We start from the raw sequence: 15,530 nt of genomic DNA, 5'->3' as shown, positions 1-15,530 counted from the left end.
AAGGTCACACAAAGGAGTGGCAAGACAGGGATTTGGATCCAGTCTGTCTCAGAGTCCATATTTTTTTTTTTTAGATTTCTGGCTTTTTTTATTCCAAGTGTGATGAGAAGCCTTTGGAAGGTTTTTTGGTTTTTTTTAAAATTTTTATTCATTCATTTATTTTTGGCTGTGCTGGGTCTCCGCTTCTGTGCGAGGGCCTTCCCCAGTTGCGGCAAGTGGGGTCCACTCTTCATCGCGGTGCGCGGGTCTCTCACCATCGCGGCCTCTCTCGTTGCGGAGCACAGGCTCCAGACGCGCAAGCTCAGTAATTGTGGCTCACGGGCCTAGTCGCTCCGCGGCATGTGGGATCCTCCCAGACCAGGGCTCGAACCCGTGTCCCCTGCACTGGCAGGCAGACTCTCAACCATTGCGCCACCAGGGAAGCCCCCAGAGTCCATATTTTTAATCACTGTGTATGGTGCTTCTTAAAGCCAGGAGACCTAGTGCGCATCCCCTCTGCTGTATGACATCAAGCAGGGGCTTCCCCATTCAGAGCCTCAGTTTGCTCTCTGTGAAATAGAATGATGGCACCTTCCTTATCACGAAGGGGGAGAGAGGGTAGCTGCCTTAAAGACACTCCCCCAAGCCCCACCCCCCCCCCACCCCAAGCGCACCTTTGGCCAAGGTTTGGGGTTTGTAGGCGGCGCTCCGTCAAAGGGGCGAGGCCTTGGCCGTCCTGCTCCAATGGGGACCCGGGGGCGGGGACCTCCTCCCAGCTCTGTCCAGCACGCGAGTCCTCCACGCAGTTCCATCTACGCCGCGGGTGCCTCTGGCGTCCGCAGAGGTCTCCGACCCCAACTCACCCCAGGCCCACCCGTCCAGCCTTCGGCCCCCTCCTCTTAGTCACCGACCTCAGCCCCAGCACCTCTGGCCTCGACATCATGGGTGACGGAGGAGAGGGCGAGGATGAGGTCCAGTTTCTGCGGACGGTGCGTATCTCTGTGTTGGAGTCTCTGGGACTATCTCTCTGGTCTGAGTGTCTCTCTGTCTCCGATGTCTTTGTCCTGGTTGCTGGTGGTCTCTGAGACTCTGGGGTCTCGCCCCTGTCCCTTTGGGTGACTGTCACTCCGTCTTTCTCCGTTTTTGTCTCTCTTAGTCTCCCCCATCTTTCTCGTCAGAGAATTAGCAGAATCTGGGGCTACAGGATGGGGGGGAGGATCCTCCCTCCTCCACCCTCTCTTCTGACACTAGCGATTTGTCCCAGAGAAGGGGGCCGCTGGGAGAGCACCCCCTCCCGCCACTCTGGAAGCAGGCGCTTGGGGAAGGTGGTTCTAATTCCGCAGCTTAATTTAGCTGTCCCCCTCCCCCACCCCCCACTTAGCCCTAATTCTCTCTTTTTGCTCCAGACTCTGACCTATTTAAATTCTTGGGAAGAGGGCTGTGGTGGGCTGAAGGACACAACTCCTTTGAACTCCCAGCCCTTGAGGGTCTCCTGAGGGTCCCCCTGTTTCTGGGTCTTCTTTCTTCCCCCACTTGGTTTTGGGGAGGAGGGTCAGATATGGCTGCTAATGGTCTCTGGCTGGTGTCTCTCCCTATCTGTCTCTTTGGGTTGTCTGTGTCTCTGTCTCTTTCCATCTCTGTCTCCCTGTCTCTGTCTCTGGCTTTGTTCTTCGGCTTCAGGCCCTCTGTGTTTCTCACTGTGTCTTCAACTCTGTCTCTCTCTGCATCTCTGACCCTCGGCTGGTGGGGGGCAGGGATGGGAATTGGAACAACAGGTGTCCCTCCCAGAATAGTCCGCTTTTCTGGGGCCTGGGCGGGGGACAGGGAGAGGATGGGGGGAGGGGCTGCCCATCTCGAACTCCTTCCCACTTTTCCCTCCCAGTGGTTCTACCGGGTGTGGGGCTGTGAATATGGGAGGAGATATTCTCTCTTCCAGGCCAGGTCTTGCTGATCCTGCACTAGCCCCTCCCCACCCCCTCCAGGCCCTGGGAAATGCTGACACAGCATTCCGGCCCCAGAATAGGACCCTGGTGAGCCGACTCTGGTTTCCTGGGAGGGAGGAATGAACAGCTGGGGCTGGTAGTGAAGGATAGGGACAGCTGGACATTCGGCCATGGGAGGAGGCCTAGCTTCACCCTAGACTCTTGCACTGGCTCCAGTTCCTTCGCAGACACCATGGGTTGGGCTCTCTCCTCCTCCCCAGCCCTAATAAGACCGTGGCCATGGCCTTGAGCCCCTGAGCCGCCACTCTACGTCAGGCCCCATGCCCAGGGCCTCAGCCTCCTGAGGCATCTAATTATATCCTCGCTGCCCTATCTTCTGAGGTAGGGCCCTATCTTTATCTCCCCGGGAGTTTTGAGGGAAACTGAGGCCTGAGTGGGAGTCAATGACCAAGGTTAAGGCCAGGAAGTGTCATCTCTGGATGCCCCTGGGGGCCAGCCCTCCTGCTTTCATAAGAGGAAAACTGGGCTCAGACTTGCCTGGCTAGCCAGTGTTGGATTCTGGAGGCCTGGCCTTGGCATCTCTTGGCCCCAGACTGGGTCCATTTTCCTGAACTTTACTGAGGTTGTGTGGTGGTTTTCTCAAACTTTTTGGATCTCATCCCACTGGTAAGAAATATATTTTATATTGCAACCCAGTACATGCATATATTCACATACGTTATAAAAAGTCAACTTTATTGAGCTATAATTGACATGCAATAAATTGTACCCCTTTTAGGTGTTACAGCTGACAAGCTGTACACACCCATGTAACCACTATCATAATCAATAGAACATTTCCTTTACCCCAGAAAGTTCCCTTTGGCTCTTTGCAGTAATCACCCTGCCCATCTGCTTTATGTCAACATAGATTCCATAAGTCACTAACTAGTGTTTCATATAAAATATATGCTCATTTGTCTTGCTTCTTTTGCACACTGTAACATTTTTGACATTAATCCATGTAGTGTGTATCAAGAATTCATTTCTTTTTGTTGCTAAGTAGTATTCCATTGTGTGAATATGCTACAATTTTTTTATCAGTTCATCTGCTGATGGACATTTGGGTTGCCTCCAATTCATGCTATTATGCTCAAATTAGGTGCATTAGCACACAACTATTTTTAACTGAAACAAGTTTCATAAAATGTAGGTAGCCCTTAGAACACAAGGGGCATGCTGCTATTTTCTGTTCTTGCTCTACTTTTATTTCACTTTTTAAGCATGATGGGCATGGCCCCCAAGTTCATTTCATTTCCTTTTGATGGGTGGCAACATCCAGCCCTGCCCAGGCTGGGGTTCCTCAAAGCATGGCCCATGTCAAAACCTCCTGGGGGCTGGTTAATGGTCCAGATTCCCTGCTGACCCCAGATCTACTGAATCAGGCTCTTGGTGTTGAGGGGGAGACTGGGGCAGCAAGGAAGTTGCATTTTTAACCAGGCTACCCCCCTTCATTCTGATGCAGGAGAAAGTTAGAGAATCATTGGTGTAGGGATTAGGCTCCCTGTCCCTAGTTTATATCTTGGTTTTGCCATTTGCCTGCTTCCTAACTTTGGGCAAGTGATTTTTATTTTTCTCTCTGAGCCTCAATTTCCCAATCTGGAAAATGGGGACAAAAATATGTACCATAAGGATTCAGTGGGTCCATGCAAATATCTCTCTGGGCTCGTCTCCTCCCACTTTCTCCCTTGCTCCTGATGGCAGCAGCGCCAGGCTGTCTCCCTTGCTTTTTCTGAATACCCACGGCCCCAGGCCTTTGCACAGGCCAACTCCTCTTCCGGGAACTTTCTTCCTCCAGAGATGATCAGGCCTGATTCTTTCTTGTTATTCAGACAAGGCTCAGCTCAAATGTCACCTCCTTGGAGAGGCTGTCACTTCACCCCCCTCACTGATGTCATCTCTACCCCAAAAGCCACTCTCTTATATCACCCTGGGTTATTTTTTCCATAACACTTATCACTGAAATTAACATTATAAACTGATTCACCTGTTCATTGCATTTCCCCCCACAAGGATGTCAGCTCCACAAGGACAGGGAATTTGTCTGCTTTATTCGCTGCTCTATATCCAGTGCCTAGATCAGTGCCTGGCACATGGCAGATGCTTAATCAGTGTCTATTAGATGAATGTAAAGCCCTGAGCATGAGGTCTAGCAGAGAGTATGTACTTAATAAATGCAAGCTGTATGAATACATGGCATATGCCAAGATGTCGGAGTTGTGGGTAATAGGACAGAGCAGTCCTGGGGCCTCCGGCCAACAGGATGAATCTCTCTCCCTCCTCCCAGGCTGACAGAAAGAATGAGGGCTGCCTGTGTGGGGTGAAGCCCAGGATTTGCTGGAAGGGCTGGAGTCTGTGTGACTTCAGGCAGAACGCCTAGCCTCCTTGAACCTGTTTCCTTTGCTGTAAAATGGAATAATCACTGTCTTAACTGTGGTTAAACACTGCGTCTCCATCTGTTTTTTTTCCCATCAATTTTGATTGAAACCTCTATCAGTAAAAATGTTGAGCACGCCCCCACATACATTTATATTAGTAATGAATGTAATATGGGCTATTCTACTAACATATCAAGAGGTGGTCTAACGTTCTAAAAGTGGCATATTGGGACTTCCCTGGTGGTCCAGTGTTTAGGACTCCACACTTCCACTGCAGGGGGTGCGGGTTCGATCCCTGGTCGGGAAACTAAGACCCCACAAGGGAAACTAAGATCCCACAAGCTGCGCCGGCTGTGTGACCTCAGGCGAATCACTTCACCTCTCTAGGCCTCTGTTTCCACAGGTTCACATACTAGGACTTACCTCAGAAGGTTGTTTATTTTACTTAAAATTTTAATTTATACCCTCGAGATTATTTCAAACTTAGAGAAAAGTTGCAAGGTTAGCTCGGAGAACTCCCATGCGGCCTTCAGTCATTTCCCCCAAATGTTAGGATGTAGCATGTCTGCTTTATCATTCCCTCCATCTCTCCCTCCCTCTCTCTCCCTATTTTTTTCCTAAGCTGTTTGAGAGTAAGCTGTGGACATGATACCCTTAACCCCCAAATCCTTCAGTGTCTGTTTCCTAAAAAAACAAGGGATGTCTCTCACAAAACCACAGCACGGTTATCAAAATCAGGAGATTTCGTATGGCTATGATACCATCATCTAATTCAGTCTGTTTCACCTTTCACCACTTGTCTCTATACCATCTTTTATGACATTTCCCCTCCATCCAGCATCCAGTCCAGACTCTGGCACTGCATTCAGGAGTCATTAGACAGCACTCCTTAAATGATAGCTACTATTAAAATAACACACAAAAGAATAATTAGATAAGGCTGAACTTAAAAGCCATTTAACTTGAGGCGCTCATATCTTCCACCCTCCAGTGACTCACCCTGTGGACCCCCACCTGGGAGTCCTCTGGAGTCAGTTGGACTGGGGTTCAGATCCCAGCTGCTTCTCTTATCAGCCGTGTGGCCTTGGACAAGCCACGTCCCCTCACTGAGCCTCGGTTTCCCCATTTGAACGTGGGGATGCCACTGGCTTGGATCTCATGGGGGCATTAGAAGCATGTACAGTGCTCAGCACGGGCCCCTACTTGATAAATGGCGAGGGTGGCTATTATTAGTCACATCTTTTTCACGAGGAGAAGGGCCAGGTGGGTGGCCCATGGTACAGTGTCTGCGGGATGCGGGTGGGATGCGGGCGCCCACCCTGACCCTCTGCCCGTCCCCAGGACGACGAGATGGTCCTGCAGTGCAGCGCCATGGTGCTCAAGGAGCAGCTCAAGCTCTGCCTGGCTGCCGAGGGCTTTGGCAACCGCCTCTGCTTCCTGGAGCCCACCAGCAATGCCCAGGTCTGTGCAGGACGGAAGGAAGAGGGGGTCTGAGGGGCAGAGAGCCTGGGGCCCAAAGAAGAGGCGTCTGGGATTCTGGAGAGGGGATGCTGACAGGAGGGGGAATAGGGAGGGGGGCTAAGAGGGAAAGGGGGCTGGAGGTCTGAGGAGGGGAGCTGGGGTCCTGGGGGAAGAGGGAGGGGGTCTAAGGAGATAGAAGGTCTTGAGTTCAAAGAAGAGGGGATCTGAAGGGGGTGCTGATAGGAGAGAAAATGGGAGGGGGCTTACGAGGGAAAGGGGCAGAGGTCTGAGGTGGGTGGAGGTGGAGGTCTGAGGAGGGAGGGGCAGGGGGTCTTAGGAGGCAGGTGTCTGAGGGGGCAGAGGGTCTTCAATCCAAAGCAGAACAGCCTGGAGGGTCAGGGGTGCCAGCAGGGGGCTGACTGGGGAGGGGGTTGGAGGCTGAGAGGTGGAGGGAGCCTGGGGTCTGAGCCTGAGGTGAACTCAGGGTCTGTGGGAGGAGGTGACCTGGGGGGATGCGGTGGAGGCTGGGAGAGGGAGGAGACCTGGAGTTTGATGGGGGAAGAGGCCAGGGGCCTGAGGTGGGCAGAGAGTCTTGGGTCCAAGGGGGAGGGTGTCTAAGTGCTTCAGGTGCCTGGGTGGGAGACTGAGGCGGGAGGTGTGAGGTGGGACCTTGCCCCTGGGACTTTGAAGCAGTGTTCACAGGTGTCTGAGGGAGAGGGCAGGAGCTGGGACTGTCTGCTTGTGACAGCGGGAGCTGGGGCTTCCTTTGGGGTTGGAGAGATTTTGGGTTTTCTGCCGGGAGGGCAAGGAGGAGGCTCCCGGAGCTGGATGGGTGGAATGTGTCTGACAGGGGCTGAGGCTTCCTATGGGATTAGGTGTGGTGTGGAAACTTCTGTGAGGTTCGGGTGGGGTAGAGGGAGGAGGCAGAGGTGTTTTCTGGGATGTTGGTGCGAATTCAGGGTGTTTGAAGCGGGAGGCAGAGGGCAGGGCTTCTTGGAGGGTTGGGGTCGGCTCTGGGTCTCTAAGGGGTGTAGGTATTTAGACTAGGGGCAGGGCGTGCACCAGCGCTCTGGAGCCTTCAGGTCCCCCATTCACATCTCCCCACCCCCCAGAATGTGCCCCCCGATCTGGCCATCTGTTGCTTCGTCCTGGAGCAGTCCCTGTCCGTCCGAGCCCTGCAGGAGATGCTGGCCAACACCGTGGAGGCCGGCGTGGAGGTGAGGCTCCCACCCAGGTGCGATGGGTGGCAGGGACGGGTGGGAGGACCTGGGGGTCATTTACCATCTGTTCTTCTTCCTCTCTCTGCCCTGCCCCCCAACAGGCCCTCAATTTGGATAAGTGGGTAGGTCTGGCCTTGGGTGTCATCTGTCCTTGCCACCTCTCCTGACCCCAGGTGGGCCTGTTGGGTCCACATCCTGCACACAGGGGCTGGGGAGTCTTCCCCACCCCGGTTGTCAGGGTCTGTGGAACCCAGAACAGGCCAGGCAGGCAGGAAGGAAGAGGGTGGGGGCTTTTGAGCCCCTGTTCTCCCACCTGCTCCTTTCTCCTCTTTTCCATCCTTTCCTCCAACCCTCCTAGCTCTTCTCTGCATGGGACCTCTCCCCTCATCACCTCCCTCCATCCCAAGTGTGAGTCCCCTCCGGTCCAGGAGTGGGTCCGCCATGTGATCATGTGGCCCCATCACATGGTCCCCTCAGAGCATGGGCATGTGAGAGCTGGGATGGGGGGCATGATGCCGTCGAGTGCTGGGTGTACCCACCCACTCCCAAGAGGCGCTGAGTCTCCTTGGGCCCGGGGGTGTGTGGCAGCACAGGGCAGGTCCCTGCGGGTGATGCTCCAATGTTTAACAACTGGTAGGACAGTACCGGTGTACAGCTGTGCTATGACAGGTGACAGCAGAGGGGGCTGAAGTCTGTGGAACACGAGATACGAGGGCTTCCCTGAGTGACCCCAGGTATCTGAACCTCTGGAAGAGGGGTTCAGCCCCCTGAGTGACTTTGGGGCCTAGTTAACAGGTTGAAGGAGGACAGAGTGGGCTTTGGGGAATAGAAAACACCCCATCCACAGGCTTCTCAGAGACACAGACCTTGCTTTCCCAGGAAGCAGGGAAACTGAGGCAGAGACTCTGTTGTGGGTCTGAGCTGAGGCTTCTTCGCATCCAGGCCTGAGCATGGTGTCTTCTGGGAAGTGTATTCCCACCTGAGATAGGCCAGATGTTTCAGGGGGGTCTATTCTCACTCTGTGTCCTCCCCTGCCCCCTGCAGTCATCCCAAGGTGGGGGACACAGGACACTCCTGTATGGCCATGCCATCCTGCTCCGGCACTCGCACAGTGGCATGGTAAGTGCGTCCGGGAGGGGCCAGGGGCGGGGGCAGGGGCCAGGGAGTGCAATGCCCGCCAGGTGGCTGACTCCCCCCTACAACCCTAGTACCTGAGCTGCCTCACCACCTCCCGCTCCATGACTGACAAGCTGGCCTTCGACGTGGGACTGCAGGAGGATGCAATAGGTGCAGGGGCTGGAGGGAGGGGGTACGATGGGGACACCGCAGGCAGGGAGTTGGGATGCAGGAGGTCTGCAGAACCCCGGGAGCGGGCATGGGGGTGTTCCAGGGGCAAAGGTGGGGGGCTTTGGGGCTGAGAGTCTGGGGGTGTGGATGAACGCATTCTGGACAGAGAGACTCGGGCAAGCAGGCAGAGAGTCTGAGGACAGGAACGGGGGACTGTGAGGCAGAGAGTTGGGGGCAGTAAGAGGAGAGCTTGGGACGGAGGGCTGGGGAGGCTCCGTGGCTGGGAATGCCTTGGGGAAGAGTGTTCTGGGCAGCCCTCACCCCGCCCCCACCCACAGGAGAGGCTTGTTGGTGGACGACACACCCGGCCTCCAAGCAGAGGTCGGAAGGAGAGAAGGTCCGAGTTGGGGATGACCTCATCCTCGTCAGCGTCTCCTCTGAGCGCTACCTGGTGAGTAGCACCTCCCTCACCACAGCTCCTACTGCCCCCGGGGCTGGGGGCACACGGGATCCACCCCGTCTCCTCCTCATTGCTTTGCCTGGTCTCTGGCCCCAACGTCCTGACTCCCAATTTCCAGTTTCCATCCAATTTCTGGTTTCTGACGCCCCATTTCCTGACTTGATCTCGGTTTCTTGATCTGTGACCTCTAATTTTTGGCCTCCTGTCTGCCGGTTTCCTGGCTTCCACTCTTGGTTTCTGACTCACTCTGGAACTATTGCTCACCCCCCATTACCTCTGACCACCACATCCTGGTTGCCCCCAGCACCTGTCGACGGCCAGTGGGGAGCTCCAGGTTGACGCCTCCTTCATGCAGACACTGTGGAACATGAACCCCATCTGCTCCGGCTGCGAAGAGGGTGAGGACCCCAGACCTCTGACCCCTAACCTAAGACCCCCAAAACAGACCTTCAACATTGCCCCTCAGACCCCAAACCAAGATCTCCAAATTATGAACCTCACACTTAGATCTCCAACTGACCACCAATCTGGAACCCTAGAGCTCAGACCTCAAAAGCTAAAACTCAGTATCAGACTCCGAATTCAGACCCCAAAGCTCACATGCCAAACTCAGGTCCTGGAGGTCAGACCCCTAAACTCAGACCCAAAGCTTAGAACATCGAATTTGTAGCTTATCCCTCAGACCCCAAGCCTCAGATGACAAGCACATGCGACCTCAGCCCCCCAAAACCAGCCCCCCAAATTCAAACTCAGATCCCCAAACTAAGAACACTAATTCAGACCCCAAACCTCAGCCAATCAACTTCACACCTCCAACTTTAACCTCAAATCTCCAAAATCATCTCCCAGTTTTCAGACCCACATGCTGAGACCCTAAAGCATGAACCCAAAACTTTGAACCCAATTCTCACACCCCAAACCTCAGAGCCCTAAGCCAGACCCAAGCTGAGACTCAAGCCACAGATCTCGAAACTCAGGCCTTAATCTCAGACCCTGAAACTCAGACCCACCAACTTCTAACTACAAAGCTCACATCTCCCCGGACTCAGACCCCAGAGCTAAGCCTTCCAAACCTCAGACCTCAAACCTCAGATACCAGCCTCAGACCTCCAAAATAACACTCAAAATTCAGACCCTGACTTCAGACCCAACCATCCTACCTCTAAACCCAGACCCCCATATCAAGCCCTGGAACTCACACCTCAGAATCAGGGAACATTAGACCCAAATCTCTAATGACATTCTCTGAACCCAACCTCGACAATCCAGACTGAGACCTTTCAACCCCAGACCCACAAACCTCCCAACCTCAGCCCCGCACACCCAGACCCCCAACATTAGATCCCCAACCTCAGACCCCAAATCTCATGCCCCTACTTCAGGCCTCAGTCTGAGCCCAAATCTCAGACTACCACTTTGTACCCTGAAACTCAGATCTCCATCTGCAGATTCCCCAAACCCAGCCCCCAGCTTCCCACAGGGCAGAAGCAGGGCCTGCAAACTCCACTATGGCTCCCAGGCCTTTCTGGGGCTCCAGCTTCCCGATGACCACTTTCCTTTGCTCCTGTCCAGGCTATGTGACCGGGGGCCACGTGCTCCGCCTCTTTCATGGACACATGGATGAATGTCTGACCATTTCCCCTGCTGACAGTGATGACCAGCGCAGGTCTGGGCTTGGGGCAAGAGGGTCTGGTGTCTTCGGACCAGAAGGGGGATGGCAAAGGTTGGCTAGCGGGGCCTGGAACCCTAGGATTAGGGATCAGATTCTGGGGGGCTGGAGCCTGAACTCTTGACCTCACCCTCTTCCATGTACCCAGACTTGTCTACTATGAGGGGGGATCTGTGTGCACCCACGCCCGCTCCCTCTGGAGGCTGGAGCCACTGAGGATCAGGTAGGGGGCAGGCTGGGGGAGGGGCTAGGGGTTCCTGGGGGCCCTGGGAGGAGAAGAGTGTCTTGAAGGAAGAACTGAGGAAGAGACTGGAGGGTTTTGAGGGAAAATCTGGGGAGCCTAAGAGAGCAATGAAGGTCCTCAGGGTTCTAGAATCCTGGAGGAAAAAGAGGTCTTGGGGGTAGTGGAGGTTCCTGAGGGAGAGATCAGGGTCTCGAGTGAAACTGTGGGGAAAGGAGGGGAGAAAATGACAGATCTGGGAAAACTGGAGACACTGAAATCATCTGGGCAGCCCTGAGGAAGTGGTGAGGGCCTGAGAGAAGATTGGGGTTCTTAAAGGAAGGCTGGGGGTCCTAAGAAGGGTTTGAGGGCTCCAAGGAAGATTTGGGCACCCTGGAACAGGGCTGAGGGCTTGAGGAGGTTTCAACCAAGACTATGGTGTCCATGGGAGAACTGGGGGGCCTCTGACCTCTCCCTCGTCCTCACCCTCTGCAGCTGGAGTGGGAGCCACCTGCGCTGGGGACAGCCACTCCGCATCCGGCATGTCACCACCGGGCGGTACTTGGCGCTCATTGAGGACCAGGGCCTAGTGGTGGTTGACGCCAGCAAGGCCCACACCAAGGCCACTTCCTTCTGCTTCCGAATCTCCAAGGTCGGTGGGGTCAGGACACCCTCCCTCAGCTGGAGCCCCAAATCCCGCCCCAGCCCCCCACCACTCTGCAGTATCTTGGGGGGGCTCCCCCATTAAATGCACAAGCAGAGGAGGCTGACCTCTGTCCCCTGCCCCTGTAGGAGAAGCTGGATACGGCCCCCAAGCGGGATGTGGAGGGCATGGGCCCCCCTGAAATCAAATATGGGGAGTCACTGTGCTTTGTGCAGCACGTGGCCTCAGGCCTGTGGCTCACCTATGCTGCCTCGGACCCCAAGGCCCTGCGGCTCGGCGTGCTCAAGAAGAAGGTGGGCACCTGGCAGAGGGAAGGGGTGGGGTACAGGCTGGGGCAGGAAGGGGACTGGGGGTGATGATGCTTGAGCCTTTAGGAGTTTGAGGATGGGATTGAGAGAAAGACAAAGACTGAGAGAGAAACTGAGATTGAGAGAGACAGGAAAAAAGAAAGAATACATATATGAAGAGAGAGAGAGAAGTATAGACAGACATGGAGACAGACAAATAGAGAAAGATAGAGACAGAGAGACAGAAATAAGAAAGACAGAGGTGGAGAGAAAAAGATGAATAATAACAGACTGAGAATAACATTCAACCAATTATTGAGTACCCCAAACCAATTATGGAGTACCCCAGTTGTTGTGGATGTATGTGTGGACAAATAGGTGAGCTATACAACCTGTTCCCTGCCTTCCCTGTGCTCAGACACTGTGACTAAACCCTCTCTAATGAAGTACACAGTTTTACAACCAAACAGTGGGAAAGCTACTTTTGACAGAGAGAACAGCACGTGCAAAGGCCCTGAAGTTGGGATGAGGTTGGTCTGTTGCAATCACTGAAAGGAGATCTAGTTTGGCTGGAGGAGACTGAGCGAGGGGTGAGTCGTGGGAGATGAGGACAGAGAGGGGACAGGAAGAGGTCAGGTAGAGCCTTGTGGGCCACTGGGGAGGGTCCTGGCTTTTACTCTGGATGAGATGGAGCCACAAGATGGTCTTGAGCAGGCCAGGGCACTGGGGGCGACCTGATTCAGGTTCACAGGGTTCTTGAGCTGCTTATGGGAACAGACTATGGGGGTGGGCAGAGCTGGAGAAGGAAGACCAGGGCAGGTCTGCACTGGTGCAGGGGGAGGATGACAGTGGACAGCAGCAGGGTGGGGACTGTGGAGTGAGGAAAGGGGGCAGAGTCTGGTTGTATTCTGAGGGCAGAGCCAACAGGATTTTCTGACAGATTGGATATCAGGGTGAGAGGGAGAGGAATTGAGAATGAGACCATGATTTTTGTCCTTTTTTGCCCTGAGCAGCTGGAAGGAGGGAAGTGCCATTAACTGAGTCAGGCACAGCCAAGTATCAGCTCAGGAGGACGGGCCCCAGTACCTAGAACAGAGCCACTCAATAGACTTGCTGAGTGAATCAGTGAGAAGACTAGGGCGGCACCTGTTTGTGAAAAATGAGGCTGAAGTTGGATACAAGAGCAGAGGATGTAGAGAGGGGCCTGGGCCAGAGAGGGCAATGTGGGAGTCGTCAGCAGGTGGATGGTATTTACAGCTGCTGGACTGGATGGGGTCCTGGGGAGGTCACCTCAGGGGAAAGCCGGCAGCCATGATGGTCTCACCTCCCAGAAAGGTGTTCAGGCGTTCTGTCTGGGACATGTTAAGTTTGGGGTGCCATTAGAGCTTTCTGGTGGGGGGATGTTAAGTCAGTAGTAGATACAAATGGAGAGGGTCTGGCCTGGAGACAGACAAGATAGAGAGAGACAGAGAGGGAGAGACAGGGAGAATCAAAGAGGGACAGAGAAAGAGAGAAAGAAAGACAGAGGTAGAGAGAGAGAGATGGACATAGAGACAGAGAGGGAGAGACAGGGAGAAAGAGACAGAGCATGGGATAGGCATGAGAGAGACAAAGACAGACAGACAGAAACAAAGAGGACAGAGACAGAGAGTGAGAGGAGAGACCTAGAGGGGGGGAAAAGAGAGGGGTTGAGAATGAAAGACACAGGGACAGATGAAGAGGGACTGGGGGCGGAGCTGGCAGAGAGATTCCGTAGAGGATGGGGGCAATTTGGGGGCTAGAGTCTGGGTGGAGGTCTGGGGAGCATGGCCCTGGGTGGCTGAGCCCCCTCCTGACGTCTCTCTCCCACCACTGTCAGGCCATTCTGCACCAGGAAGGCCACATGGACGATACTCTGTCACTGACCCGCTGTCAGCAGGAGGAATCCCAGGCCGCCCGCATGATCTACAGCACTGGCGGCCTCTACAACCACTTCATCAAGTGCGCCACCCCACCCGCTCTGCCCTGGGGGGCCAGGCCACACCTTGACCCCACGCTCCTGGTGTTCATGCGCCCGACCATTTAATCTCTACCTCTGACATTCACCCCTCTTACATACACAAACTCCTGACCTCTACATACTTGACCCCTAATCTGACCTCGACAGCTATGACTTTGACTTCACACCCCTGACACCCTCGACCCTGGACCTTCCTAGCCCTGACCTCTGCTTTCATGACCTGTCCCTACGCAGGCGTGGGTGCCAGGCCCAGCTCTGCCCTTGGCCACTGTGTCACCTCGGGCCAATCAATGCCCTTCTCTCTCTGCGTCTCAGTCTCTCTCTCTGTTAAATAGGTGTGTCTGTGGGAGTCTGGCAGGGACCGGGGGTGGGTGGGGGCGGGACCCTCACAGTGTTCCCGGACCCTCACTGATACGTGCGCCGTCTCCGCAGGGGCCTGGACAGCTTCAGCGGAAAGCCGAGGGGCTCGGGGTCTCCGGCTGGCACAGCGCTGCCTCTCGAGGGCGTCATCCTGAGCCTGCAGGACCTCATCGGCTACTTCGAGCCACCCTCCGAGGAGCTGCAGCATGAGGAGAAGCAGAGCAAGCTGCGCAGCCTGCGCAACCGCCAGAGCCTCTTCCAGGAGGAGGTGCGGCCGCGGCCCGGGAGGGCGGGGTCTGTGGGCGCGGGGGCGGGGTCTTCAGAGGGGCGGAGCCTGCCGGACCCGGGGAAGAAGTGGTCTGAGAGGGGGCGGGGCAGGTGGAGGGGCAGGAGGAGGGGCAGGAGGAAGGCCCTGGCCTGGGTGAACAGGGCGGGGAGGCGGGTCGTAGGGGACACGCGAGGGGGCGGAGCCTTGAAGCGGGTCCGGAGCGGGTTGGTGGGCGAGGCTTTGATGAGGGGCGGGGCCTGTGAGAGCAAGGTGGAACCGGAACCTGAAGGCGCGGGCAGGACTTGTTCCCTCTCCTGGGAGGACGGGGCGGGGTGAGGGTAAGCTCTGGGCCAAGACAAGCCAGTGGAGGCAAGGCCTGGGAAGAAGTCCGAGGCTGAGCTACTAGACTCAGGGGGCGGTGTCTGTAGGGGTAGGGCCTGCGGGGTGGGAGGATAGAACCAGAGTGGGGCATGGTGGGGGGCAGGGCCAGAGAGGTGGGCTTTTGGGTGGGAGGATAGTGTAGGGCGGGACCTCAGCTTGGGTCAGAGCCTGGGGGTCTGTGTGTTATGAGAGGAGACGTGGTGGCCTCCGCTCAGCACGGAGTCTGAGTGCGAGGGGCCGAGAGGGGTGGAAGACTGGGGCTGCACAAAGGTCCGGGGTCTGATGTCTCCTCAGGGTGATTGGGGAGCATGTTCATTTAAAGTCTTCCAAGTTGGCCCCGCTCCTCTCCAGGGGGCTCCCATTGTGATGGGGGTGGCAGACCTAGAAATGACGATAGTAACAACAACAAAACTTACTAATGGAGTGGGATTAGTATATGCGAAGTGCTTAGAACAGTCACAGCACATAGTAGATGCTAAATAAATGTCAGTGGTTATTGTTACTTTGAATTTAGCTCTTACTGTGTGTTATGGGTGTTATATACCTGACATCCTCCCCATAACCCCATGGGGGATTGTAATTCCCATATTACAGATGGGTCACTGAAGCGCAGAGAGATTAAATAACAGCCATTGCTGAACAAATATACCAGGGGGGATATAGCTGTCAAGAAAACAGACAAAAATCCCTGTCCTTATGGAGTTGACGTGGGGTGGGAGGATAAATGAGCAATAAAATAGGAGGATTATGTGGTATATTAGATGATGATAAGGAGAAAAACAAAGCAGGGCAGGGACTTCCCTGGTGGTCCAGTGGTTAAGAATCCGCCTTCCAAAGCAGGGGACGCGGGTTAGATCCCTGGTGGGGGAACTGAGATCCCACATGCCGCGGGGCAACTAAGCCTGTGCGCTCTAG

The 15,530-nt window shown here is 55.0% G+C and overlaps 1 protein-coding gene across 2 annotated transcripts in view; it reads left to right on the top strand.

The window, feature by feature from the left end:
* The first annotated feature begins 778 nt into the window (after nt 1-778).
* RYR1 (ryanodine receptor 1) overlaps nt 779-15,530 on the top strand; it is a 116,005-nt gene continuing 101,253 nt past the window's right edge. For both annotated transcript variants that reach the window (XM_082437632.1, XM_082437631.1), the window contains exons 1-13: nt 779-968; nt 5,681-5,800; nt 6,913-7,017; nt 8,065-8,139; nt 8,229-8,307; nt 8,646-8,758; nt 9,072-9,165; nt 10,340-10,433; nt 10,585-10,659; nt 11,152-11,308; nt 11,449-11,613; nt 13,466-13,587; nt 14,039-14,234. In XM_082437632.1, coding sequence (XP_082293758.1) covers nt 921-968; nt 5,681-5,800; nt 6,913-7,017; nt 8,065-8,139; nt 8,229-8,307; nt 8,646-8,758; nt 9,072-9,165; nt 10,340-10,433; nt 10,585-10,659; nt 11,152-11,308; nt 11,449-11,613; nt 13,466-13,587; nt 14,039-14,234 — 1,443 coding nt within the window. In that variant the 5' untranslated portion in view covers nt 779-920. The remainder of the gene's footprint in view (nt 969-5,680; nt 5,801-6,912; nt 7,018-8,064; nt 8,140-8,228; nt 8,308-8,645; nt 8,759-9,071; nt 9,166-10,339; nt 10,434-10,584; nt 10,660-11,151; nt 11,309-11,448; nt 11,614-13,465; nt 13,588-14,038; nt 14,235-15,530) is intronic.

Source organism: Balaenoptera physalus (genome assembly GCF_965194825.1).
Source record: "Balaenoptera physalus genome assembly, chromosome: 19".
Taxonomy (NCBI): domain Eukaryota; kingdom Metazoa; phylum Chordata; class Mammalia; order Artiodactyla; family Balaenopteridae; genus Balaenoptera; species Balaenoptera physalus.
Note: the sequence above shows the minus strand (reverse complement) of the source record. Positions and strands in the feature narration are given on the sequence as shown.